Below are 25,954 nucleotides of genomic sequence, written 5' to 3' on the forward strand. Positions count from 1 at the left end.
TTGGAATTGGGGTGGTTTCCCTGCTGGATCAGAGGGATCTATTTCTGCTCCTGGATTTGGGATTGGGGTGGTTTCCCTGCTGGATCAGAGGGATCTGCTGCTGCTCCTGGATTTGGGATTGGGGTGGTTTCCCTGCTGGATCAGAGGGATCTATTTCTGCTCCTGGATTTGGGATTGGGGTTGTTTCCCTGCTGGGTCCCAGGGATTTGCTGGCTGTGCCAGATCCTCCTGGGAGCTGGGACATTCCTTGAGGGGAAGGCTCTGGGGCCGTGCTGGCTCTCAGTTCACCCCTGCAGATCCCTGGTGCCATCCCTGGCAGCTCCTGCCGGGAAGGGCTTGGAAGGGGCCCTTCACCCCCCACAACAGCCTGGCACTTCCAACAAACCCCAAAAACTCAGGATCCAGCTGCAGATCCATCCTGCAGGAGCCCCAAAGCTGGGAAGGGATGGAGGAGCAAAGCCCCTCCAGCTGGAGGAACTGGAACAGAGGGGAGGAACAAATCCAGTGCTGAGAGCAATTAAAAGGAGGAGAATTGTCCTCTCCAGGGCTGAGTCACTCCCCAGAGCCTGGCAGTGTTTGTGCACGGGGTGTGGCACCAGGGGAGGTGACAGCAGGGCTTGGTCCCTGCGGGGACACAGATCCAGGCTGGGCTTGGAGAGGGAAATCGGCTTCTTAAAGGTTTTAAAGTGAAAATCCCAGCAAGAAGCAGCAGCTGGGCACCCTGGGTGTGATGGCTGAGTGTTAAAGGACGCTTGCCTGTCCTCTAATTAGTGCTTGGAGCTGCTAATTGGGCTTTTGGCGGAGTTTTGCCTGATTTTTGGGGGTGGTTTGGGAGCCGAGGGGGTCGCCCTAGGGCGGGACTGGCAGAGCTGCCTGCCAGGGGTGAAGGTTTTGCTCCAGGCTGTGCTTTCCCTCTTTCCCTGCTCCAGGAGGAAATTCCCATTCCTCTCTGGGCCCTGGTAATTCCCACCAGATCCCACAAATCCCCATGGAAAAGTGGACATTGAACTTGGTCTGTGCCACCTCAGAATCACCAAATCAGAATAATTCGGGTTGGAAAACACTTCCCAGATCATCAAATCCAACCTTTAACCCCAGCTCTGAGCTGTTCTCCTCAGGCTCCTCCCAGCTCAGAGCCAGGTGAGAAGAATTTCTTTAGGAGCAGCCCTGAAAAAAGAACCTTCAAACTCTCCTTTAGGGTTTGTCAGAGCCCAGGGTGTGGGGTCAGGGTCTGGATTTTGGGGGATTTTGTGTCTCTTTCACCTTGGATCAGTGTCTGCTTCCCATGAGAACCTTTTCCTGCTTGGCTCGTGCAGCCTCACCTGACCTGCTCTTCTGGCTGGCGCCGGGCGAAGAGCAGCAATAAAATAAAAAATGAAAATAAAAATAAAAACCCGAAGCAGCAGCTTTGAACCTCCAAACACAGCTGCTCCCTCTGCTGAGGTGTCACTCGCAGGAGGAGCTTTTCTTACCCATGAATTCCTGGATTTATGGAAGGGAAAAAACCTCCCCTGGCTGGGATAAATGCATTGGGAAGATCAGGAGAGATGGGATTAGATCCTAAATTAACCAGGGTATTCCCTGTGCTCATTTAACCAACCTTTTTATTTCCTTTATCCAGAAGGATCCTGATTCGTGCTCCCCTTTCCTGGCTCGTCCCGAGCTCTGTGGAGCCAAAATGTTTATTGATATCTAAAAAGGAGCTTGGAAACCCCACTTTTGTAGCATTTCTTAGTATCTAAAAAAGAGCTGGGAAATCCCATTTTTGTAGCGCAGGAAAATCCCGCTGTCCCGGGCTCACACTGCTGGGAGCTGTGGGGTTCCAGCGGGGTTTTGGGGTGCCTGGTGCTGATGGTTGGGGTTTTGTGTTGCAGTTCTGGCACAAATCCTGTTTCCACTGCGAGACCTGCAAGATGACCCTGAACATGAAGAACTACAAGGGCTACGAGAAGAAGCCGTACTGCAACGCGTGAGTGCCGGCCCGGGGCTGGGGGATCTCCTGGGGGGATCTCCTGGGGGATCCCTTCCTGTGGGGGACCTCCTCCTGTGTGGGGATCTCCTTTGGGATCTCCTCCTGTGTGGGGATCTCCTTTGGGATCTCCTCCTGTGTGGGGATCTCCTTTGGGATCTCTTGTGTGGGGGACCCTCCTTTGGGATCTCCTCCTGTGTTGGGTGAATCTCCTCCTGTGTTGGGTGAATCTCCTTCTGTGTGGGGATCTCCTCCTGTGTGGGGATCTCCTTTGGGATCTCCTCCTGTGTTGGGTGAATCTCCTCCTGTGTGGGGATCTCCTTTGGGATCTCCTCCTGTGTTGGGTGAATCTCCTCCTGTGTGGGGATCTCCTTTGGGATCTCCTCCTGTGTGGGGTGAATCTCCTCCTGTGTGGGGAATCTCCTCCTGTGTGGGGGATCTCCTCCTGTGGGATCCCTTCCTGTGGGATCTCCTCCTGTATTGAGTGAATCTCCTCCTGTGTGGGGGATCTCCTCCTGTGGGGGATCTCCTTGGGGATCCCTTCCTGTGGGGGATCTCCTGTGTTGGGTGAATCTCCTCCTGTGTGGGGATCTCCTCCTGTGGAGGATCTCCTTTGGGATCTCCTTCTGTGGGATCCCTTCCTGTGGGGGATCTCCTTTGGGATCTCCTCCTGTGTGGGGAATCTCCTCCTGTGTGGGGATCCCTTCCTGTGGGGGATCTCCTCCTGTGTTGGGTGAATCTCCTCCTGTGTGGGATCTCCTCCTGTGGGATCCTTTCCTGTGGGGGATCTCCTCCTGTGGGGGACCTCCTTTGGGATCTCCTCCTGTGGGATCCCTTCCTGTGGGGGACCCTCCTTTGGGATCTCCTCCTGTGTTGGGTGAATCTCCTCCTGTATTGAGTGAATCTCCTCCTGTGTGGAGGATCTCCTTTGGGATCTCCTCCTGTGTGAGGGACCCTCCTCTGGGACCTCCTGTTGGGGGGGTGGATCTCCTCCTGGGGGGGAGGATCTCCTCCCGTAGGACTTCTTCCTGTGTGGGGATCTCCTTTGGGATCTCCTCCTGTGTTGGGTGAATCTCCTCCTGTGTGGGGATCTCCTTGGGGATCTCCTCCTGTGTTGGGTGAATCTCCTCCTGTGTGGGGATCTCTTCCTGTGTGGGGATCTCCTCCTGTGTGGAGATCTCCTTTGGGATCTCCTCCTGTGTGGGGTGAATCTCCTCCTGTGTTGGGGGAATCTCCTCCTGTGTTGGGGGAATCTCCTCCTGTGTTGGGGGAATCTCCTCCTGTGTTGGGGGAATCTCCTCCTGTGTTGGGGGAATCTCCTCCTGTGTTGGGGGAATCTCCTCCTGTGTTGGGGGAATCTCCTCCTGTGTTGGGGGAATCTCCTCCTGTGTTGGGGGAATCTCCTCCTGTGTTGGGGGAATCTCCTCCTGTGTTGGGGGAATCTCCTCCTGTGGGATCCCTTCCTGTGGGATCTCCTCCTGTATTGAGTGAATCTCCTCCTGTGTGGGAATCTCCTCCTGTGGGGGATCTCCTTGGGGATCCCTTCCTGTGGGGGATCTCCTCCTGTGTTGGGTGAATCTCCTCCTGTGTGGGGATCTCCTCCTGTGGGATCCCTTCCTGTGGGGGATCTCCTCCTGTGGGGGACCTCCTGTGGGATCACCTCCTGTGGGATCCCTTCCTGTGGGGGACCCTCCTTTGGGATCTCCTCCTGTGTTGGGTGAATCTCCTCCTGTGGAGGATCTCCTCCTGTGTGGAGGATCTCCTTTGGGATCTCCTCCTGTGTGAGGGACCCTCCTTTGGGACCTCCTGTGGAGGGGGGGGGGATCTCCTCCTGGGGGGGGATCTCCTCCCGTAGGACCTCTTCCTGTGTGGGGATCTCCTTTGGGATCTCCTCCTGTGTTGGGTGAATCTCCTCCTGTGTGGGGATCTCCTCCTATGGGGGATCTCCTTTGGGATCTCCTCCTGTGTTGGGTGAATCTCCTCCTGTGTGGGGATCTCCTTGGGGATCTCCTCCTGTGGGATCCCTTCCTCTGGGGGATCTCCTTTGGGATCTCCTCCTGTGTTGGGTGAATCTCCTCCTGTGTGGGGATCTCCTCCTGTAGGACCCCTCCCTGTGTAGAGGATCTCCTTTGGGATCTCCTCCTGTGTGGGGATCTCCTCCTGTAGGACCCCTCCCTGTGTAGAGGATCTCCTTTGGGATCTCCTCCCGTGTGGGGGGGATCTCCTTGTGGGATCCCTTCCTGTGGGGGACCCTCCTGTGGGGTCTCTCCTGTCCTCTGGGGGGTCCTCCTGTGTGGGATCTCCTGTGGGATCCTCCTTTGGGACCTCCTGCTGTGGGGGATCCTCCCGTGGGGTCTCTCTTGTGGGCGGATCCTCCTCCTGCTGTGGTGGGGCATCTCCTGTGGGATTCTGTGGGGGATCCTGCCATGGGGGATCTGTGGGATCTGCTGTGGGATCTCCAGTGGGGTCTGCTGTGGGATTTTTGGGGGGATCCTGGCGTGGAGATCTGTGGGATCTCCAGTGTTGTCTGCTGTGGGATTTTTGGGGGGATCCTGCCATGGGGGATCTCCAGTGGGATCTCCAGTGGGATCTCCAGTGGGGTCTGCTGTGGGATTTTTGGGGGGATCCTGCCATGGGGGATCTCCAGTGGGATCTCCAGTGGGGTCTACTGTGGGATTTTTGGGGGGATCCTGTCATGGGGATCCTGCCATGGGGGATCTGTGGGATCTCCAGTGGGCTCTCCAGTGTTGTCTGCTGTGGGATTTTTGGGGGGATCCTGCCGTGGGGGATCTGTGGGATCTCCAGTGGGGTGTGCTGTGGGATTTGTGGGGGGATCCTGCTGTGGGGGATCTGTGGGATCTGCTGTGGGATCTCCAGTGGGGTGTGCTGTGGGATTTTTGGGGGGGATCCTGCCGTGGGGGATCTGTGGGATCTCCAGTGGGGTGTGCTGTGGGATTTTTGGGGGGGATCCTGCCGTGGGAGATCTGTGGGATCTCCAGTGGGGTGTGCTGTGGGATTTTTGGGGGGATCCTGCCGTGGGGTCTCCTGGACGTTCCCCTCTCCAGCCCCGTGCTCAGCCTGGGAGGGCTCTGGGGGCAGCCCGAGCTCTCCAGGAGCTCTGCCCCGCTGACCTGCAGCGCCCCCGGAGGGAGGGGAGGCCTGGGCTGGAGGAGCCTCAGGCTCAGTTAGCGCTGGTGTTAAACCAGGCTTACACCCCAGTTAGTGCTGGTGTTAAACCAGGCTTACACCCCAGTTAGTGCTGGTGTTAAACCAGGCTTACACCCCAGTTAGTGCTGGTGTTAAACCAGGCTTACACCCCCGTTAGTGCTGGTGTTAAGCCAGGGTTACAGCTCAATTAGCACTGGTGTTAAACCGGGCTTACACCCCAGTTAGTGCTGGTGTTAAACCAGTCAGCGCTGGTGTTAAACCAGGCTTACACCCCAGTCAGCGCTGGTGTTAAACCAGGCTTACACCCCAGTCAGCGCTGGTGTTAAACCAGGCTTACACCCCAGTCAGCGCTGGTGTTAAACCAGGCTTACACCCCAGTCAGCGCTGGTGTTAAACCAGGCTTACACCCCAGTCAGCGCTGGTGTTAAACCAGGCTTACACCCCAGTCAGCGCTGGTGTTAAACCGGGCTTACACCCCCGTTAGCGCTGGTGTTAAACCAGGCTTACACCCCCGTTAGTGCTGGTGTTAAACCGGGCTTACACCGCAGTTAGCGCTGGTGTTAAACCAGGCTTACACCCCAGTTAGTGCTGGTGTTAAACCAGTTAGCACTGGTGTTAAACCAGGCTTATTCCCCAGTTAGTGCTGGTGTTAAACCAGGCTTACACCCCAGTTAGCGCTGGTGTTAAACCAGGCTTACACCCCCGTTAGTGCTGGTGTTAAACCAGGCTTACACCCCACTTAGCGCTGGTGTTAAACCAGGCTTACACCCCACTTAGCGCTGGTGTTAAATCAGTTAGTGCTGGTGTTAAGCCAGGGTCACACCCCAGTTAACACTGGTGTTAAACCAGTTAATACCAGTACTACACCAGGGTTCCATACCCAGTTAGTGCCAGTACTAAACCAGGCTTTTCCAGGTCTCAGTGCCAGCTGGGGGCTGCTGCTTAGGCCTGGCCTGAGCAGACCAAAGGCAGTAAAGCCCAGAGCAGGTGTGGGGAGGGCAGAAATTCCCTCTGTGCCTGGAAGGAACCCAGAAATTCCCTTTGTGCAGGGAGTGAACCCAGAAATTCCTTTTGTGCAGGGAGTGAACCCAGAAATTCCCTTTTTGCAGGGACAGACCCAGAAATTCCTTTTGTGCAGGGAGTGAACCCAGAAATTCCTTTTGTGCAGGGAGTGAACCCAGAAATTCCCTTTGTGCAGGGAGTGAACCCAGAAATTCCCTTTGTGCAGGGAAGGAACCCAGAAATTCCCTTTGTGCAGGGAAGGAACCCAGAAATTCCCTTTGTGCAGGGAAGGAACCCAGAAATTCCCTTTGTGCAGGGAAGGAACCCAGAAATTCTCTTTGTGCAGGGAAGGAACCCAGAAATTCCCTTTGTGCAGGGAGTGAACCCAGAAATTCCCTTTGTGCAGGGACAGACCCAGAAATTCCCTTTGTGCATGGAGTGAACCCAGAAATTCCCTTTGTGCATGGAGTGAACCCAGAAATTCCCTTTGTGCAGGGAGTGAACCCAGAAATTCCGTTTGTGCAGGGAGTGAACCCAGAAATTCCCTTTGTGCATGGAGTGAACCCAGAAATTCCCTTTTTGCAGGGAGTGAACCCAGAAATTCTCTTTTTGCAGGGAGTGAACCCAGAAATTCCCTTTTTGCAGGGAGTGAACCCAGAAATTCCCTTTGTGCCTGGAGTGAACCCAGAAATTCCCTTTGTGCAGGGAGTGAACCCAGAAATTCCCTTTGTGCCTGGAGTGAACCCAGAAATTCCCTTTGTGCTGGGACAGACCCAGAAATTCCCTTTGTGCATGGAGTGAACCCAGAAATTCCCTTTGTGCATGGAGTGAACCCAGAAATTCCCTTTGTGCAGGGAGTGAACCCAGAAATTCCCTTTGTGCATGGAGTGAACCCAGAAATTCCCTTTGTGCAGGGAGTGAACCCAGAAATTCCTTTTGTGCAGGGAGTGAACCCAGAAATTCCCTTTTTGCAGGGACAGACCCAGAAATTCCTTTTGTGCAGGGAGTGAACCCAGAAATTCCCTTTGTGCAGGGAGTGAACCCAGAAATTCCCTTTGTGCAGGGAGTGAACCCAGAAATTCCCTTTGTGCAGGGAGTGAACCCAGAAATTCCCTTTGTGCAGGGAGTGAACCCAGAAATTCCCTTTGTGCAGGGAGTGAACCCAGAAATTCCTTTTGTGCAGGGAAGGAACCCAGAAATTCTCTTTTTGCAGGGAGGGAACCCAGAAATTCTCTTTTTGCAGGGAGTGAACCCAGAAATTCCCTTTGTGCAGGGAGTGAACCCAGAAATTCCCTTTGTGCAGGGAGTGAACCCAGAAATTCTCTTTTTGCAGGGAGTGAACCCAGAAATTCCCTTTGTGCAGGGAAGGAACCCAGAAATTCTCTTTTTGCAGGGAGTGAACCCAGAAATTCTCTTTTTGCAGGGAAGGAACCCAGAAATTCCCTTTGTGCAGGGAAGGAACCCAGAAATTCCCTTTTTGCAGGGAGTGAACCCAGAAATTCCGTTTGTGCAGGGAGTGAACCCAGAAATTCCTTTTGTGCAGGGAAGGAACCCAGAAATTCCCTTTGTGCAGGGAGTGAACCCAGAAATTCTCTTTTTGCAGGGAACAGACCCAGAAATTCCCTTTGTGCAGAGAACATTCCCTTTTGAATTCCCTTTCGCTGGGGTCCCTGGGCCGGGTGCTGCCACCTGAATTTCCTGGCAGGGAAAGAATCCCAAGGTAAATAAACCTGGGAGTGAAATCCCTGCTGTGGGGGATGGAGGCAGGGCAGGGTGGAGCAGGAGCTCAGGGCCCTTTCATTTTTTTCTGGGCCTTTTTTTTTTTCCCTTATTTTTTTTCCTCTGGGCCTTTTTTTTTCTTTTATTTTTTTTGCTCTGGCCCTTTTATGGTTTTTTTTTTTTTGGGCCCTTTTTCTCCTTGAGCCTTTTTTTTCTTTTTTTTTTCTTTTTCTTGGCTCTTTTTTTTTTATCCTGGGCCTCTTTTTTTTTTCCTTTAGCCCTTTTCACTCTGGGCTTTTTTTTTCTCTTTATTTTCCCCTGGCCCTTTCCACCAGTTCCTGACCACTGGATTTTCCCTTCCAACCATTTTTTCTTTTCCCCTTATCCAGAAGAACCCTTTGGACCCAAAATATTTCTTAATACCTAAAAGGCAGCTTGAAAAATCCCATTTTTGTAGTATGCACTGGCAGTCCTTAGAAGGAAAATTAGAGAATATAATTAACGTAATTAAGCTGCTTAGTGCTGGAATAGGCTGGGTTGTTCACTGGGTGCTTCAAAAATGCTGATCCCGACCAGATCCCTGTAGGATGGGTGTTGGAGTCCGGGAATTCCGGGGAGATTTGGACTTTTCAGCATCCCAGGGTGCCCCAAACCCCTCCAGCCTGGCCTGGGACACTTCAGGGATGGAGCAACCTGGGCCAGGTTGGGATTTCTTCCCAATATTCCTGATTTTACTCTCTTTTGCTCTTTAAATTCGACTCTTCGGAGTTCCACGGAAAGGAGAAGTGGTGAGAGCAGGGCTTGGCCAGACCCTCCCATTTCCTGGGGTTTTTTTGTTTTGTTTTTTTTTAGGTGGTTTTTGCTGGGGGTGGCTGTGGCTCGTCCAAAATCCAGAGGAATTTTGAGAGGAATTTTATTAAATTCCAATTTGGGCAGGGAATGGCGTTTCCTGGGGTCTCCCCAGGGTGACAATGCAAAGAACTGGTTGAAAATAAATTGGTGGGGTGTTTTTTTTTGTTTTGTTTTGGGGTTTTTTTGGGGTTTTTTTTTTTTGTTTGGTTTTTTTTTTTTTGAGCTCCATCTTTTGGGGGGAAAGCCGGAAATTTTGGGGCCTTTGGAAGGGGAGATGTTTGTGCTGGAGCAGGCGGGCTCTGCCTTTTTGGGGTGATGATTTTGATCCCCCCCAGCTGTCCCGACCCAAATTTCCCCCTGGGCCGTGGGATTTGCCCATCCCCAGGCTCAGGGTCCTGTTCTTGTGCTCTCCCTGCCAGGGAAGTGGGATAATAATGGGAAATTCCTGACATTCCAAGGAGTCTGCTTCTCACCCCCTCTCCCGGGGCTCCCTTTGATGCTGCTGCTGCTTTAACCCTTCCCAGCCCGGCCCTGAGCACAGAAACTGCCCCCAAAATCCTTTGTTCTTCCCATTTTCCTTCCCTAAAATAAACCAAAAGGGGAAGTGGGAGCAGCTGGAAGTTCCTGGAGGATTTTTTTTTTCTCCCCCATGGGGTTGAGATGTGGAGAGAAAGGGAAAAAAAAATTCCAGGCTTGGATTTGGGCTTGGTTCCTTCTCAGCTGCTCCCAGGAGTATCCTGGGAGAGCAGAAACTCCAGGAGAGATGTGCCTGGCTGGAGACATCCCGGGAGGAGCCCAGAAAAAAATTAATAAAGAAATCATTTCCCAAATTTGCTGGATTTGGAGGGACAAGGTCCTGTGTGCTGGGAGAAGGGGGTGGAAAAGCAACGTTTATCCTGGCAGGGAAGAGGCTGCTGCTCCAAACAGGCTCCACTCTGTTCCAGCCCTGGTCCCCTGCCAAATTCCTGAGTTTCTTTTCTTCTGGGAGAGCAGGAGGAAGAGGGCTGGGCTTCCTCCAGCCCTGCCATTGCCCCAGCCATAAATCCGGGAGGAATCTTTGGGAATGGCCTGGTGGCAGATGGGGACGGTCCCCGCCCCCCTCGCTGTGCCCTGCTTGGCACTGGTGGCTCCCTGGTGGCTCCCTGGTGGCACTGGTGGCTCACTGGTGGCTCACTGGTGGCTCCCTGGTGGCTCCCTGGTGGCACTGGTGGCTCACTGGTGGCTCACTGGTGGCTCACTGGTGGCACTGGTGGCTCACTGGTGGCTCACTGGTGGCACTCTGGTGGCTCACTGGTGGCACTGGTGGCTCACTGGTGGCACCGGTGGCTCACTGGTGGCTCACTGGTAGCACTCTGGTGGCGGCACTGGTGGCTCACTGGTGGCACTGGTGGCTGACTGGTGGCACTCTGGTGGCTCACTGGTGGCACTGGTGGCACTGGTGGCTCACTGGTGGCACTGGTGGCGCACTGGTGGCTCACTGGTGGCTCACTGGTGGCACTGGTGGCTCACTGGTGGCGCACTGGTGGCTCACTGGTGGCTCACTGGTGGCGCACTGGTGGCTCACTGGTGGCTCACTGGTGGCGCACTGGTGGCTCCCTGGTGGCTCCCTGGTGGCTCCCTGGTGGCTCCCTGGTGGCTCACTGGTGGCTCACTGGTGGCTCACTGGTGGCTCACAGGTGGCACTGGTGGCACTGGTGGCTCACTGGTGGCACTGGTGGCTCACTGGTGGCACTGGTGGCACTGGTGGCTCACTGGTGGCACCGGTGGCTCACTGGTGGCTCACTGGTGGCTCACTGGTGGCTCACTGGTGGCTCACCGGTGGCACCGGTGGCTCACCGGTGGCTCACCGGTGGCACTGGTGGCTGACTGGTGGCTGACTGGTGGCTCACTGGTGGCACTCTGGTGGCTCACTGGTGGTGCACTGGTGGTTCACTGGTGGCACTGGTGGCTCACTGGTGGCTCACTGGTGGCTCACTGGTGGCTCACTGGTGGCACTGGTGGCTCACTGGTGGCACTGGTGGCACTGGTGGCTCACTGGTGGCTCACTGGTGGCTCACTGGTGGCTCACTGGTGGCACCGGTGGCTCACTGGTGGCACCGGTAGCTCACTGGTGGCGCACTGGTGGCTCACTGGTGGCACTGGTGGCTCACTGGTGGCACACTGGTGGCACTGGTGGCTCACTGGTGGCTCACTGGTGGCTCACTGGTGGCACTGGTGGCTCACTGGTGGCACTGGTGGCTGACTGGTGGAACTCTGGTGGCACTGGTGGCTCACTGGTGGCACTGGTGGCTGACTGGTGGAACTCTGGTGGCACTGGTGGCTCACTGGTGGCTCACAGGTGGCACTGGTGGCTCACTGGTGGCTCACTGGTGGCTCACTGGTGGCTCACAGGTGGCACTGGTGGCTCACTGGTGGCTCACTGGTGGCGCACTGGTGGCACTGGTGGCACTGGTGGCTCACTGGTGGCACTGGTGGCTCACTGGTGGCTCACTGGTGGCACTGGTGGCACACTGGTGGCTCACTGGTGGCTCACTGGTGGCGCACTGGTGGCACCGGTGGCTCACTGGTGGCTCACTGGTGGCACTGGTGGCTCACTGGTGGCTCACTGGTGGCACACTGGTGGCACTGGTGGCACCGGTGGCTCACTGGGAGCGGCATTCAGGGCTGGCCTGGACTCTTGGACCGAGCTAAAAGCAGAAGAAGGGAAAATCCAGGGAAGCCTGAGGCTTTTCCAGATGAAAAGTGGGGAAAAGCTGGATACAAGAGACAGGCGAGGCTGGAGTTGCAGGCTCCAGCTGCTCCCAAGCACACATTTTATAGAGATGTTTATATTAAATATATATTTTATAAATATGTAAACATATTATATATATATATGTCAAATACAATACATATATATCAAATATATATATATATTATATATATATAGGTAGATATCAAATATATTTTATCTATATAATCATTCTAGAAATATATAATAATCTATTTTATAAAAATATAAAATAATATATTATAAAAATATCTTTTATAAATATATAAAATATATTTATAAAATATATAATAACCCATTTATAAAAATATAAAATAATATATTATACAAATATCTTTTATAAATATATAAAATGTACGTATTTATGAAATATCTAAAAATTTTAAAATAAATGTGGTGTATGAATGCATATTTTGCCGTAATTTTAAGTAAATACTATATATAAATATGTAATTTATATTAAACTCGCTGTGCTGAGGCTGAGGGATCAGGGAGATCCCCCAGTGCAGCACAAATCCCGCCCGGAAAATCTGGGATGAGGGCTCAGATGTGAATATCCAGGGATCCACTGTGGTTCCTGGGTTTGGGATCGGGGTTGTTCCATGCTGGATCCCAGGGATCTGCTGCTGTTCCTGGATTTTGGGATTATGGTTGTTTCCCTGATCCCAGGGATCTGCTGTGGTTCCTGGATTTGGGATCGGGGTTGTTTCCCTGATCCCAAGGATCTGCTGCTGTTCCTGGATTTGGGATCGGGGTTGTTTCCCTGATCCCAAGGATCTGCTGTGGTTCCTGGATTTGGGATCGGGGTTGTTACCCTGATCCCAAGGATCTGCTGTGGTTCCTGGATTTGGGATCAGGGTTGTTTCTGTGCTGGATCCCAAGGATCTGCTGTGGTTCCTGGATTTGGGATTGGGGTTGTTTCTGTGCTGGATCAGGGGATCTGCTGTGGTTCCTGGATTTGGGATTGGGATTGTTTCCCTGATCCCAGGGATCTGCTGTGGTTCCTGGATTGGAGATTGGGGTTGTTCCATGCTGGATCCCAGGGATCTGCTGTAGTTCCTGGATTTGGGATCGGGTTTGTTTCCCTGATCCCAGGGATCTGCTGTGGTTCCTGGATTTGGGATCGGGGTTGTTTCCCTGATCCCAGGGATCTGCTGCTGTTCCTGGATTTGGGATTGGGTTTGTTCCCTGCTGGATCAGAGGGATCTGCTGCTGTTCCTGGATTTGGGATCGGGGTTGTTTCTGTGCTGGATCCCAAGGATCTGCTGTGGTTCCTGGATTTGGGATTGGGTTTGTTCCATGCTGGATCAGGGGATCTGCTGTGGTTCCTGGATTTGGGATTGGGGTTGTTTCTGTGCTGGATCAGGGGATCTGCTGTGGTTCCTGGATTTGGGATCGGGATTGTTTCCCTGATCCCAGGGATCTGCTGTGGTTCCTGGATTTGGGATCGGGGTTGTTTCCCTGATCCCAGGGATCTGCTGCTGTTCCTGGATTTGGGATTGGGTTTGTTCCATGCTGGATCAGGGGAGCTGCTGCTGTTCCTGGATTTGGGATCGGGGTTGTTTCCATGCTGGATCCCAGGGATCTGCTGCTGTTCCTGGATTTGGGATTGGGGTTGTTCCATGCTGGATCAGGGGAGCTGCTGCTGTTCCTGGATTTGGGATTGGGGTTGTTTCTGTGCTGGATCAGGGGAGATGCTGCTGTTCCTGGATTTGGGATTGGGGTTGTTCCATGCTGGATCAGGGGAGCTGCTGCTGTTCCTGGATTTAGGATTGGGGTTGTTCCATGCTGGATCAGGGGAGCTGCTGCTGTTCCTGGATTTAGGATTGGGGTTGTTTCCATGCTGGATCCCATTGCTGGCCCCAAAGGAGCCCTGGGATCAGCCATGGGATTGGCCTGGCCGTGGGATTGGCCCCTCCTGCCCCCTCCAGCCCTGGCACCGGGACACTGGGACAAATCCTGGAGAAATCCTGCCCCTGGGTGCTGCTGGGCTCTCTGGAGGGGGCTGGGAGCCGCTGCACACGTGGAGGGCTGCCCCAGCCATCCTGGCAGCTTTTCCCCGGGAGGATCCCGACCCTCCCCTGCGCCCATTCCCGGTGGCATCTCTGCGGGCTGGGGCCGATTTCGGCGCTGACAAAGGCTCAGTTTATTTTTCAAGCTCGTCCCCAGAAGCAGCAGCCCTTTGGGAGGCAGGATGTGACCTCGGAGCCTCCTGGCAGAGCACGGCCAATTGCCGAATCCTTCCCGAATCGTTCCGGATCCCTGGCCCAGCTGGGGGGTGGCTGTCACCCCTGGGAGCTGCAGGGACAGGGAATGTTTGCATCCAGGGCTGCTCCTTGATGGACCAATCTGCCAAAATCTGGTTTGAAGCCTCAATATAAGCAACACTCGGAGCTCCCGAGGTTTTCCCAAACACTGGCGGCTCTCACATCATCCCTGGCGTTTTTTAGGATCAGATTCGGGGTTGGGCCGTGCTGGGGATGCAGAGTCTGCTCCTGGGGCTCCCAGATTCCATCAGTTGTTTCTGGAGAGCAGCTGGGCCGTGCCAGGCTGCACTCCCAGGAGTTTTTAATGGTGTTCCAGGATTTATCCTCATTTCCAGCTTGGGAAAAGCTCCAAAGGGAGCAGCTCAAGCGCTGCTGCTTGGGATGGCAGGTTTTGGGGGAAATGCTGCTTTTAGGGCAGGACTGGGATGGAATGGGGTGTGAGTGCTGGGAGATTCGCCTCCATCTGGAAATTCTCTCCTGCTGTGGGGCAGGGAAGGTGGAAACATGGAGAATGGGGATCCCGTGGAAAGCAGGCACGGTGCTGCTCTGGGAAGGAAGGTCTGGATTCACTTCCCGACATCGCTATGGAATTTCCCTCCCTGCCTGGGGAGGTGCAGGAATTGCTGGTGGCCCCCAGACGAGCCGAGCCCTTTACCCCACTTGGCCGTGGGGCTGCCGGGAGCAGCTGGATCCTTCTCCTGGAGGGATGAACTTCAGTCCTCTGGGAATGGCTGTGCTCAGCCCCTTCCTTCTCCTGGAGGGATGAACTTCAGTCCTCTGGGAATGGCTCTGCTCAGCCCCTTCCTTCTCCTGGAGGGATGAATTCCCATCCCTCTGGGAATGGCTGTGCTCAGCCCCTTCCTTCTCCTGGAGGGATGAATTCCCATCCCTCTGGGAATGGCTCTGCTCAGCCCCTTCCTTCTCCTGGAGGGATAAATGGGTCCCGGAGGGATGAACTTCCATCCCCTGGGAATTGCCGTGCTGCTGATGCGGGAGGGATGAACTTCCATCTCCCGGGAATTAACTTCCATCCCTCTGGGAATTGCTGTGCTCAACCCTCTCCTTCTCCCGAAGGGATGAATTTTTCCATTCCCTGGGAATTGCCGGACTCGGAGGGATGAATTTCCATCCCCTGGGAATTGCCAGGCTCAGAGGGATGAATTTCCATCCCCTGGGAATTGCCAGGCTCAGAGGGATGAATTTCCATTCCCCGGGACTTGCCGGGCTCGGAGGGATGAATTTCCATTCCCCGGGACTTGCCAGGCTCAGAGGGATGAATTTCCATCTCCTGGGAATTGCCGGGCTGGAGGGATGAATTTCCATCCCCTGGAATTACCGGACTCGGAGGGATGAATTTCCATCCCCTGGGAATTGCCGGGCTGGAGGGATGAATTTCCATCCCCTGGAATTACCGGACTCGGAGGGATGAATTTCCATCTCCTGGGAATTGCCGGGCTCGGAGGGATGAATTTCCATTCCCCAGGAATTGCCGGGCTCGGAGGGATGAATTTCCATCCCCTGGGAATTGCCGGGCTCAGAGGGATGAATTTCCATCTCCTGGGAATTACCGGGCTCGGAGGGATGAATTTCCATTCCCCAGGAATTGCCGGGCTCGGAGGGATGAATTTCCATCCCCTGGGAATTGCGGGGCTCAGAGGGATGAATTTCCATTCCCCGGGAATTGCCGGGCTCAGCCAGCCCCTAATGCGGCTGCCAGACGGGCGCTCTGGCCGGGGAGACTCCTGACCTGATTTAGCAGCGCCACAAAAGCCGCCTCGTCTGGGCCACCGCGGCCTCCCGGGGCTCCTCTGCTGGCGCAGGGGCTGGGGTTTGGTGGGGATTTGTGGGGTTTTGTGGGTGGAAAGGGGCCCCTCCCGCTGTGGGGTTGTGTTTGGAATCCTGGAATATCGTGAGTTTAAGGGACCCCCAAAAATCCCAGCCTGTTTCAGAGTGTTGTCCAAACATTCCTGGGGTTCTGGCAGCCTTGGGGCTCTGCCCATTCCCTGGGGAGCCGTTCCAGTGCCTGAGCACCCTCTGGGGAGAAAAACCTTTCCCAAAATCCAGCCTGAACCTCCCGGGCACAGCTCCAGCCGCTTCCCTTGTGCTGTCCCTGGCACAGAGATCAGAGCTGCCCCTCCTCTCCCCCCGAGAGGAGCTGCAGCCCCTGAGGAGTCTCCCCTCACTTTTCCAGCTGCATCCAGAGGTGGCTTTTCCTTAGGTTTCCTCACCCACCCGGGATCCTGTGGAGCTGCAGCTCAGGGGGGGTTTTCCTGCTCCATCCCCTGCAGGGAGCAGCTCCTCCATCCCTGTGTGTCCCTGGGCTCCACGGGACAGCAATTCCAGCAGGGAATTGTGTGCAGACTGCAGGGAGGGAGGGATGGATGGATAAAAGGATGGATGGAGGGATGCCAGCAGTGAGGAGAGACCCTGAGGTTCCCCACCCAATCCCCCCAGGCAGACTGTTGGCTCCACTCCCAAGTTCTCCCAGCTCCTCTCCATCAATCCCTGGGATAATCCATGTCTGGCTGGTGCTGGAGCAGCCCTGGGCTCCTCACACTCCCCTGGGCACTGCAGCAGCCACAGCAGCACCAACCCAGCGTTCCCAGTGCCCACCGAAACCTGGGTCCCATCCCGGATCCCAGCCCGGATCCCAGGTCCTGTCCCTGATCCCATCCCAGATCCTGTCCCCGATCCCTGAAGGGCTGAAACGCCTCCTCCCCAGGGAGCAGCTCATGGGAGCTGGGGGGAAAAAGCAGTTCCCAATCCCGGGGAAGATTTCAAATCCCAAATTCCTGAAGGACTGAAATGCCTCTTCCCCAGGGAGCACCTCCCATGCCAAATCCCGGGGGAAGATCCTGAATCCCAAATTCCCAAATGCCTCTGGAATGCCTCTTCCCCAGGGAGCAGCTCCCAGGATCTGGGGGGCAAAAGTGGTGCCCAGTCCTGGGGGAGGATCCTGAATCCCAAATTCCCTAGGGGCTGAAATGCCTCTTCCCCAGGGAGCTGGGGGAAAAAGCAGTGCCCAGTCCTGCTGGAGGATCCTGAATCCCAAATTCCCGAATGCCTCCTCCCCAGGGAGCAGCCCCCAGGAACTGGGGTTCCCAGTCCGGGGGGAGGATCCCGAATTTTGTTCATCCCACACCCAGCACAGACAGATCCCTCCCGCCTGCTAACTCAGGGCTGAGCAAAAGCTGCCTCAAATCCTTGGGAGATTTCCTCACAATCCAAAGGAAACCTAATCCCAGCTTCATCCCTGGCTGGCTGCTGCTCCCCCAGGCTGGGCTGGAGCAGGACACGGCGCTGCATTCAATCCAGCCGGGCTGCTTGTTGTTGTCTGGGTTATTTTTTAATCCCCTCCTCCTCCTCCTCCTGTGGTTTCCCAGCTCTCCTGAGCTCCACAGGGATGGATTTCTGCCTTTCCCAGCTCTCCTGAGCTCCACAGGGATGGATTTCTGCCTTTCCCAGCTCTCCTGAGCTCCACAGGGATGGATTTCTGCCTTTCCCAGCTCTCCTGAGCTCCACAGGGATGGTTTTCTGCCTTTCCCAGCTCTCCTGAGCTCCACAGGGATGGATTTCTGCCTTTCCCAGCTCTCCTGAGCTCCACAGGGATGGATTTCTGCCTTTCCCAGCCCTCGCTGGGTGGCTGCTCTGCTCGGCGTTATCAGTGCCCGGGGCAGGGATGCGGTTGCCATGGGCAGGGATGCGGTTGCCATGGGCAGGGATGCGGTTGCCATGGCAATGGGAGATCCCAGGGGTCATCCTTCATCCTTCCCCTGTCCTTGGCACTGCTGAGGCCACACCTCGAGTGCTGTGTCCAGTTGTGACCCGCAGTTTAGGAGGGTGTCTTGGTTTGGAAAGACAGGTGTCTGCTAAGGAATTTAGCCTGAATGAGTCCACAATTCCATGGTGGGAATTGCTCTGCTCTTCTGGAGCACCTGGGCAGGTGGGGACAGGGGATGGTGGCATTAACCCTGTCCTTCCCTCTGCAGACACTACCCGAAGCAATCCTTCACCATGGTGGCAGACACGCCCGAGAACCTGCGCCTAAAGCAGCAGAGTGAGCTCCAGAGCCAGGTGAGCCCCTCAAATTCCCAAAATTCCCATGGCAAAAACCCACCCTGACCTTTCCCTGTTGTGTTTCTGTCTCGGAGGGCTCCGTGTTTTGGGAGTTCCCTGCGTGTCTGATTTCTGCAGGTTCCTGAATTAATGTTGGGCAGGATTTCCAGAGGGGCCCTTCCAGCCCTGACAAATCCAGGATTTTCTGGGTGCCTCTCAAATTCCCAAATTCCCATGGGAAGAACCCACCCTGACCTTTCCCCGTTGTGTTTTTGACTGTGAGGTTTTCGTGTTTTGGGATTTCTCTGGGCTCCCTCTCCAGAGGGGCCCTTCCAGCCCTGACAAATCCAGGATTCTTTCAGTGCCTCTGAAATTCCCATGGGAAGAACCCACCCTGACCTTTCCCCGTTGCGTTTCTGTCTCTGAGGGTTCCGTGTTTTGGGATTTCTCTGGTCTCCCTCTCCAGAGGGGCCCTTCCAGCTTTGGAATTGACAATTCCAAGTCAATTGGAATTCCATGACTGACAATTCCATGATTCTCTGGCTGCTTCCCAAACCCCCTCCCAAGCCCTGGTGCTTCCCACAGGGAAGGCAGAGGCAGGTTTGGGGTGCAGCTCCCTCCTCTCAGGTCTCACCTGTGTTTGCTGTTCCCTTCACCCCTGTTCCCAGAGGGGGGGTTCTGCCTCTCCCACTCCTCGTTTGCCTTCTCCCAGGTGGAAAAGGGCAGGATCCTCAGCTGGACAGGTGGGCACCTGTTGGATTAGGCCCTTTTCTGACCCAGAGATGGGGCAACCGAGGGGTGTTCTAAAAACTTTTATTCCGTTTTCAGTCTCGTGAGAAGGGTGAGACAATACAGATGGTCTGGTCCATGTAAATCAGGATATAAATTCTTATACATCAGAAACCAACTATTTCCTAATTACAATATAAACATTTCTTAATCTATCTACTTTAACCACCCTAAAAAATAAACACCTTAAAACCAATCATCTAAAATTACCCCTTGAAACTCCTACCACATCTTTCCTAATTCTGTTTCTCCAAAGTATTTACAAAACCCTCCTTTAAAGCTTATTTCTAATTTCATTTCTCTCTCAACAATATTCTGTTCCCGATCCTATTCCATAACATTCCCTAAGCCAGCATTTCTTGTCTCAGAGTTTACTTGCAGTTACACACTCTGCAAGCCTGCCAAACTTCAAACATTTCCTACAAATCCATTTCCCACCTGCACCCTCCAAATGTTTCCTGAAAAACCAAATTTCACAGGGAGAAACAAACAGCTGGAGAGGGAGCAGAGCTGGCCTGGAGGAGAATTCCTGGTTTTTCTGGGAAGAGCAGAGCCTGGGGGACAGGCTGCTGGCCAGGCATGTCCTGCTTTGTCCCCTGCAGGTGGCCCAGGGATTGTCCCTGCGGTGATCCCGGATTTCCCTTTGCTCCAGAGCTCTGGGAAAAGGGCTGGGAGCATCAGTTTGGTAGGAAAACTGCTGGAAGTGCAGGGATGGGCATGGGGAGGGGGTGAGGCTGCCTGGGAAGGGGCTGGAGCACCAGGAGAGGCTGAAGGAGATGGGAAAGGGGCTCTGGAAAAGGAGGGCCAGGAATTCCCAATCCCTGCAAATCCCTGGGAGGAGCCAGCTGGGGGTCAGGCTTTTCCCCAAATTGACAGGATGAGAGGAAGGTCCTTCCAGGGAAGGTTTAAGGTGGATTTCAGGGAAAAACCATTCACTGGAGGGGTTGTCCAGCATTGCAAGGAGCTGCCCGGGGCAGTGTGGGGTCACCACCCCTGGAAATGTCCCCAAACCAGCCTGGGGACGTGGGTTAACGGGTAACTCGGGGCAGGGCTGGACTCTGAGCTCACAGGGCTTTTCCAGCCATAACAATTCCACGTTTTCCTGGGCTCTGCCATCCCCTGAGCCACGGGGTGAGCTTTGATGTCAGCCCAGAAATCCCATCCAGAGACGATCCTGTCAGCCAGAAGAGCTCGGGATGGGGCGGGATTTTCTGGGCTTTTCCCGTGCTGTTTTCTGGGCTTTTCCCGTGCTGTTTTCTGGGCTTTTCCCGTGCTGTTTTCTGGGCTTTTCCCGTGCTGTTTTCTGGCCTTTTCCCTGCTGTTTTCTGGGCTTTTCCCGTGCTGTTTTCTGGGCTTTTCCCGTGCTGTTTTTTGGGCTTTTCCCGTGCTGTTTTTTGGGCTTTTCCCTGCTGTTTTCTGGGCTTTTCCCGTGCTGTTTTCTGGGCTTTTCCCTGCTGTTTCCAGTCGGTTTTTGGGATTGGGATCAGATCCCTGCCTGCCATGCTCTAAAGGATGCCGTGACCTTCTTCCTTCTCTTCCTATTATCCTGAGAGTGCCAGGAGCTGGAGAGCTGAATCCTTGGGAATGCATCCAGGAGGAGGGGGAGGATGGGGGAGCCTCACCTGCAACAGAGCCAGCGGAGCCAGGGCCACCACGGGGTCCCCAAAGCTTGGCTTTTGTCCCCAAAGCTCAGCTTTTGTCCCAGCCCTTCCCCCTGGGAGCAGCCCAGCAGATCCCTGGCTCAGGCTCAGAGCTGAGCCCAGCCTGGGGCTGGATTTGTGTCCACGCAGCGATGACAGGGACAGGGGATGACAGGGACAAGGGGACACCGTGGCTTTTCCATGGCAACCACGGAGCCGCTGCTGCTGCTCCAGCCCTGGAATCTCCGGCTTTTCCTGGGGTGGTGCTGATGAAAGCAGAGCCTGGGGAGGGTTTGAGCTCTGCCTGGGGAGGGTTTGGGCTCTGCCTGGGGAGGGTTTGAGCTCTGCCTGGGCTCTCCTGGGCTGGGGTTTGGGCTCTGCCCGGGCTGGGGTTTGAGCTCTGCCCGGGCTGGGGTTTGAGCTCTGCCCGAGCTCTGCCCGGGCTGGGGTTTGAGCTCTGCCCGGGCTGGGGTTTGAGCTCTGCCTGGGCTGGGGTTTGAGCTCTGCCCGGGCTGGGGTTTGAGCTCTGCCCGGGCTGGGGTTTGAGCTCTGCCTGGGCTGGGGTTTGAGCTCTGCCCGGGCTGGGGTTTGAGCTCTGCCCAGGCTGGGGTTTGAGCTCTGCCTGGGGAGGGTTTGAGTTCTACCTGGGCTCTGCCCGGGCTGGGGTTTGAGCTCTGCCCAGGCTGGGGTTTGAGCTCTGCCTGGGCTCTCCTGAGCCCGGGGGTCTCGCAGCCCCTTGGGAGCTGGGTGAGGCACAGCCCTGAAGGGAGGGTGGCTCTTGTTCCGTGAGTTGGTCACCACAGCTCAGCCCCTGTGCCAAGCGTGCCCAGCTCCTGGGACCTGCTGGGCTGGGGACACTGGGGTGACAGGGATGGGACAGTGGGCACCTGCAGGGATGGGGTGGCAGGGACAGGGTCCTGGACACCCACAGGGATGGGTGACAGGGATGGGACAGTGGGCACCTGCAAGGGTGAGGTGACAGGGATGGGTGACAATGATGGGGTGACAAGGATGAGGAGCCGCAAGGATGGGTGACGGGGACACGGTGTCAGGGATGGGACACTGGGCACCTGCAGGGATGGGGTCACAGGGATGGGGTGACAAGGACAAGGAGCCACAAGGATGGGTGACAGGGACACGGTGTCAGGGATGGGTGACAATGATGGGGTGACAAGGACGAGGAGCCACAAGGATGGGTGACGGGGACACGGTGTCAGGGATGGGTGACAATGATGGGGTGACAAGGATGAGGAGCCGCAAGGATGGGTGACAGGGACACGGTGTCAGGGATGGGACACTGGGCACCTGCAGGGGCAGGGTGCCAGGGACAGGGTGGGTGGCAGCAGTGGTTCCGTGCCACTCCTCTGTCCCCTCTATTTGTGTCCCCGAGGAGGTGCCTCCCGTTCCGCTCACGGGAAGCTGCTGGATAATGATGTCCTGTGAGGCCAAAAGTGTCCCCAAAGTGCCACCCTGGTGCCCACAGGCTGCTCTTGCCAGCCCACGTGTGGCAGGGAAATTGCAGGTTCCCATCCTGGGGCTCCTTTTCCGAGCCTTTCCCGGGGAGGGAATTTGGGCACGGCCCTTCCTGCCCGAGGGTCCCGTGTGGGGGTGGCAGTGCCACTCCTGTCCCTGCTGTGCCAGCCCCTCCGGGAGCAGTGTCACCTCGGTGCTGGTGACAAAAAAGGGAGGGTTTGATGTGTGAAGGGTTTTTTCAAGGGTTTTTCTGGCTCCCTTTGGGTAACTCATGGATGCACTTGGAGTCACGGCACGGAGGGAGCAGCTCTCCCAGGAAAATGAATTGTGGGGTTAATTAATTTGTTAAATCATTCTTTTCATTGTCATGGGGATGCTGCCAGCTGGGGTTTTAGGGCTGAATTCCTGTGTCCTGAACGTCAGCAGGGTGAAAAACCAAGGAAGATGGAGCAGGGTGGGATTTAGGAGGGTAAAAATACAGGATTTATCAGAGGATCTGCTCTCCCGTGGGATTGGCTTCTGCTCGGTGATTCCTTGTCTTTCCAGCCTGAAATTCCCCCAGCTCAGCAGCTCTGTGGGTGCCCTGGCCCCTGTCCTGGGCAGCATGGGGACAGCATCCCACACTGCAGAGGGAAGCATCCTTCATGGAAAGCACCAGGGATGGAGGGCACACCACAGCCCTGCTGGGCAAACTGGGGCTGGTGGCCCCAGAGCAGCTCCAGGGGGATCCCCCAGCCCCTCCTGAGCCTGTGCCAGTGCCACCAGCTGTGTGTCACCCTCCCAGGGGTGGCTGGAGATGCCCTTGGAGGGCACTGAAGCCCTGGGGCAGCTGCTCTGAGCTGGGTGCCCAGGGCTGGTGCCCCACAGGAAACTGAAATCAAACCTGAGAGACCCCAGAGAGGGAGAGGAGACCCCTCAGACCCTTCCTGCCCGCAGAGAAACGGGACCTGCGGGCTCAGGGGACTGGTGTGGGGTTGGGGCTCTGGGGAAACCCCTGGGGAGGATCAGGGATGGACAGGGATGTGCAGGGATGCACAGGGATGTGCAGGGATGCACAGGGAGATTTGGAGGTGTTCAGGGAGGCTCAGGGATGTGCAGAGATTCACTGGGGATGCTCAGGGAGGCTCGGGGATGCTCAGGAATGCTCAGGGATTCACTGAGGATGGACAGGAAGGCTCAGGGATGTGCAGGTATGCATGGGGATGTGCAGAGATTCACTGGGGATGCTCGAGGATGCTCAGGGAGGCTCAAGGATTCACTGGGGATGCTCAAGGATTCACTGGGGATGCTCGAGGAGGTTCAGGGATGCTCAGGGATGCTCAAGGATTCACTGGGGATGCTCGAGGAGGTTCAGGGATGCTCAGGAATGCACTGGGGATGCTCAGGGATGCTCAAGGATTCACTGGGGATGCTCAGGGATGGACAGGAAGGCTCAGGGATGTGCAGGTATGCATGGGGATGTGCAGAGATTCACTGGGGATGCTCAGGGAGGCTCAGGAATGCACTGGGGATGCTCAGGGATGCTCAAGGATTCACTGGGGATGCTCGAGGAGGCTCAGGAATGCACTGGGGATGCTCGAGGAGGCTCAGGGATGCACTGGGGATGCTCAAGGATGCACTGGGGATGCTCAGGAATGCACTGGGGATGCTCAGAGATGCTCAAGGATTCACTAGGGATGCACTGGGGATGCTCGAGGATGCTCAGGGAGGCTCGGGGATGCACTGGGGATGCTCAGGGGGTGCTCCTGAGTGAGACAGGAGCCCTGGCAGGAGCTGCTCCCCTGGGGAAGCCGTGGTGGCTGGCAGTGGGGGGCTGGGCAGGCCCAGCTGTGCCCTGTCCCTCCTCTGCCCCCGCTCCAATCCCTTTTCCTGCCGTGCCCCCAGATCCGCTACAAGGAGGAGTTTGAGAAGAACAAGGGGAAAGGCTTCAGCGTGGTGGCCGACACCCCGGAGCTGCAGAGGATCAGGAAGACTCAGGACCAGATCAGCAACGTGAGTGGCCTCTCATCCCTGCTGTGACCTCCGGGGCAGCAGGGAGGGGACAAACAGCCGAGGGACACAGATTCCTGCAGTCCTGGGAGGCTCAGGGATGGGCAGGGAGGCTCAGGGATGGGCAGGGAGGCTCTGGGATGGGCAGGGATGCTCAGGGAGGCTCGGAGAGGCTCTGGGATTGGCAGGGATGCTCAGGGATGGCCAAGGAGGCTCTGGGATGTGCAGGGATGGGCAGGGAGGCTCAGGGATGTGCAGGAATGCTCTGGGAGGCTTAGGGATGCTCAGGAAGGCTCTGGGATGTGCAGGGATGGACAGGGAAGCTCTGGGATGTGCAGGAATGCTCAGGGATGCTCAGGAAGGCTCTGGGATGTGCAGGGATGGACAGGGAGGCTCAGGGATGCCCTGGGATCCACGTCTGGCTGCAGCCCCAGGAGCAGTGGGCCCAAAATCTCCCAGCCAGGGAGGGAGCGTTCCTTGGGAGGGGACAGGGCTGGCTTCTCCTGCTGGGCTCTCCCTGCTCTGTCACTCCATTCCCTGAGGAACCTCTTGGGCGCTGCCTGAGCTGCTCCCTGAGCTGCTCCTGCTTTTCCATCCCCAAGCCTCCCTGCCCTGGGGACACAGAGCCTGCCTGGGAGCTGCTGCTGCTCCTGGAGCCCGGGAAGGGCTTTGGAATGCAGGGGGGATGGTGCCACAGCTCGCACAAAAACCCAGGGAGCCCCAGCAGGGTGGGAGAGGGATTTTTATTCCTTCTTTTTCTGCTCCCATTGTGCAGCTCCCTGCTTCCCCCGGGATGTGATGGATTCACCAAACCCCGGGCAGGGAATGGGATCCAAGCTGGAAGGTTTTCCCTGGGGCAGCTCTGAGCTGGCAGCTTCCCTGGAATGGGGCTGGGTTTGGGGTGGATCCGGGGGGGGTTTGGGGACATGAAATGACAGCAGAGAGCTGAGCCTGGCCCTGGTGCCTCTGCCTGGGCCCCTCACCCTGTGCCAGCATTTCCAGCAGCTTCCCGTGTCTGCCTGCCAGCCTGGGCTGGCCGTGACCCACTTAGGAGAGGCACCGAGCCCCTGTCCCCGCTGGCGTTCCCGGGACAGGGACAGGGAAGGTGGGGCCAGCCCGGCCGTGCCCCAAAACGGCCTCGGTGGTGGGGGCAGGTGGGGAAAACCCCTGGGAATGGGGCTGGGCACGGCCTGAGCCCGTCCTGGGGCTGTCCCTGCTCCTGGGGCTGTCTCTGCTCCTGGGGCTGTCTCTGATCCTGAACTTGTCCTGGGGCTGTCCCTGCTCCTGGGGCTGCTCCTGAACCTGTCTTGGGGCTGTTCCTTGGGGCTGTCCCTGCTCCTGGGGCTGTTCCTTGGGGCTGTCCCTGCTCCTGGGGCTGTTCCTTGGGGCTGTCCCTGCTCCTGGGGCTGTTCCTGGGGTCGCTCCTGAGGCTGTCACTGCTCCTGGGGCTGTTCTGTTCCTGAGCCCATCCTGGGGGCTGTTCCTGAGGCTCTCCCTGTTCCCAAATCTGTCCTGGGGCTGTTCCCAAAGCTGTCCCTGCTCCTGGGGCTGATCCTGATGTGCCCAAGGCTCTTCCAAGGCTGTCCCCGGGCTGTCCCAGCCTCTCAGAGTCCCCACAGGCAGGGTTCTGCCCCCAGGGCTCTCTCTGCTCCAGCCATGCCCAGTGCCCTCCAGTCCATCCCTGTTTAACCAGGGCACATTCCCAGACTCCAGCTGCTTCCCGCTGGGAATGCACTCATTAACAGCAGGGCGTTAATAGGTAATTTTTACCCTCACGCCCCCGTTAACCTTTCCCTGCTGCCCGCCCTGTGTCCCCCTGGCACTGGGGCTTGCACACCAGAATTCCTGAAGGGGACACGAGGGTCATGGCACAGCCCCATGCTGGGGACAGAGGGGTCACAGCCCCTCCCCAGGGACAGGCTCGGAGCTGGATCCGGGCGGTTCTCAGTGCCTGAACCGAGCCTCCAGTCCCCCAAATCGAGCACCCAACCCCCCCAAAACGGCTTCTCCTGGGGCTGGGGGAGCAGAGGGACCCCCGGGGTGGGAACTGGGGGCTGAGTCTCATCCTGGAACAATTCCTTAGCCCCCCGGGATTTCCTGGGGTGGCAAAAGGAGCCGAGCTGGGATGAGGGGATGAAAGATCCCGAAATCCTTCAGGTTGGAAAAGCCACCGAGTCCAGCATGAGCCCAGCACTGCCTCACCTGCAGCCCACGTGGGCTTTTAACCCTTCCAGGCACGGTTGGCTCCACGGGGCAGCCC

General features: G+C 56.3%; 1 protein-coding gene across 1 annotated transcript in view; it reads left to right on the plus strand.

Annotated features, from left to right (window-relative positions):
* The window catches only part of LASP1 (LIM and SH3 protein 1), a 37,200-nt gene that overhangs the window by 5,983 nt on the left and 5,263 nt on the right, over nt 1-25,954 (plus strand). Inside the window, exons 2-4 of the mRNA XM_068212457.1 lie at nt 1,875-1,969; nt 17,737-17,821; nt 23,590-23,697. Coding sequence (XP_068068558.1) covers nt 1,875-1,969; nt 17,737-17,821; nt 23,590-23,697 — 288 coding nt within the window. The remainder of the gene's footprint in view (nt 1-1,874; nt 1,970-17,736; nt 17,822-23,589; nt 23,698-25,954) is intronic.

Source organism: Anomalospiza imberbis, chromosome 22 (assembly GCF_031753505.1).
Source record: "Anomalospiza imberbis isolate Cuckoo-Finch-1a 21T00152 chromosome 22, ASM3175350v1, whole genome shotgun sequence".
In the NCBI taxonomy this organism is placed as follows: Eukaryota; Metazoa; Chordata; class Aves; order Passeriformes; family Viduidae; genus Anomalospiza; species Anomalospiza imberbis.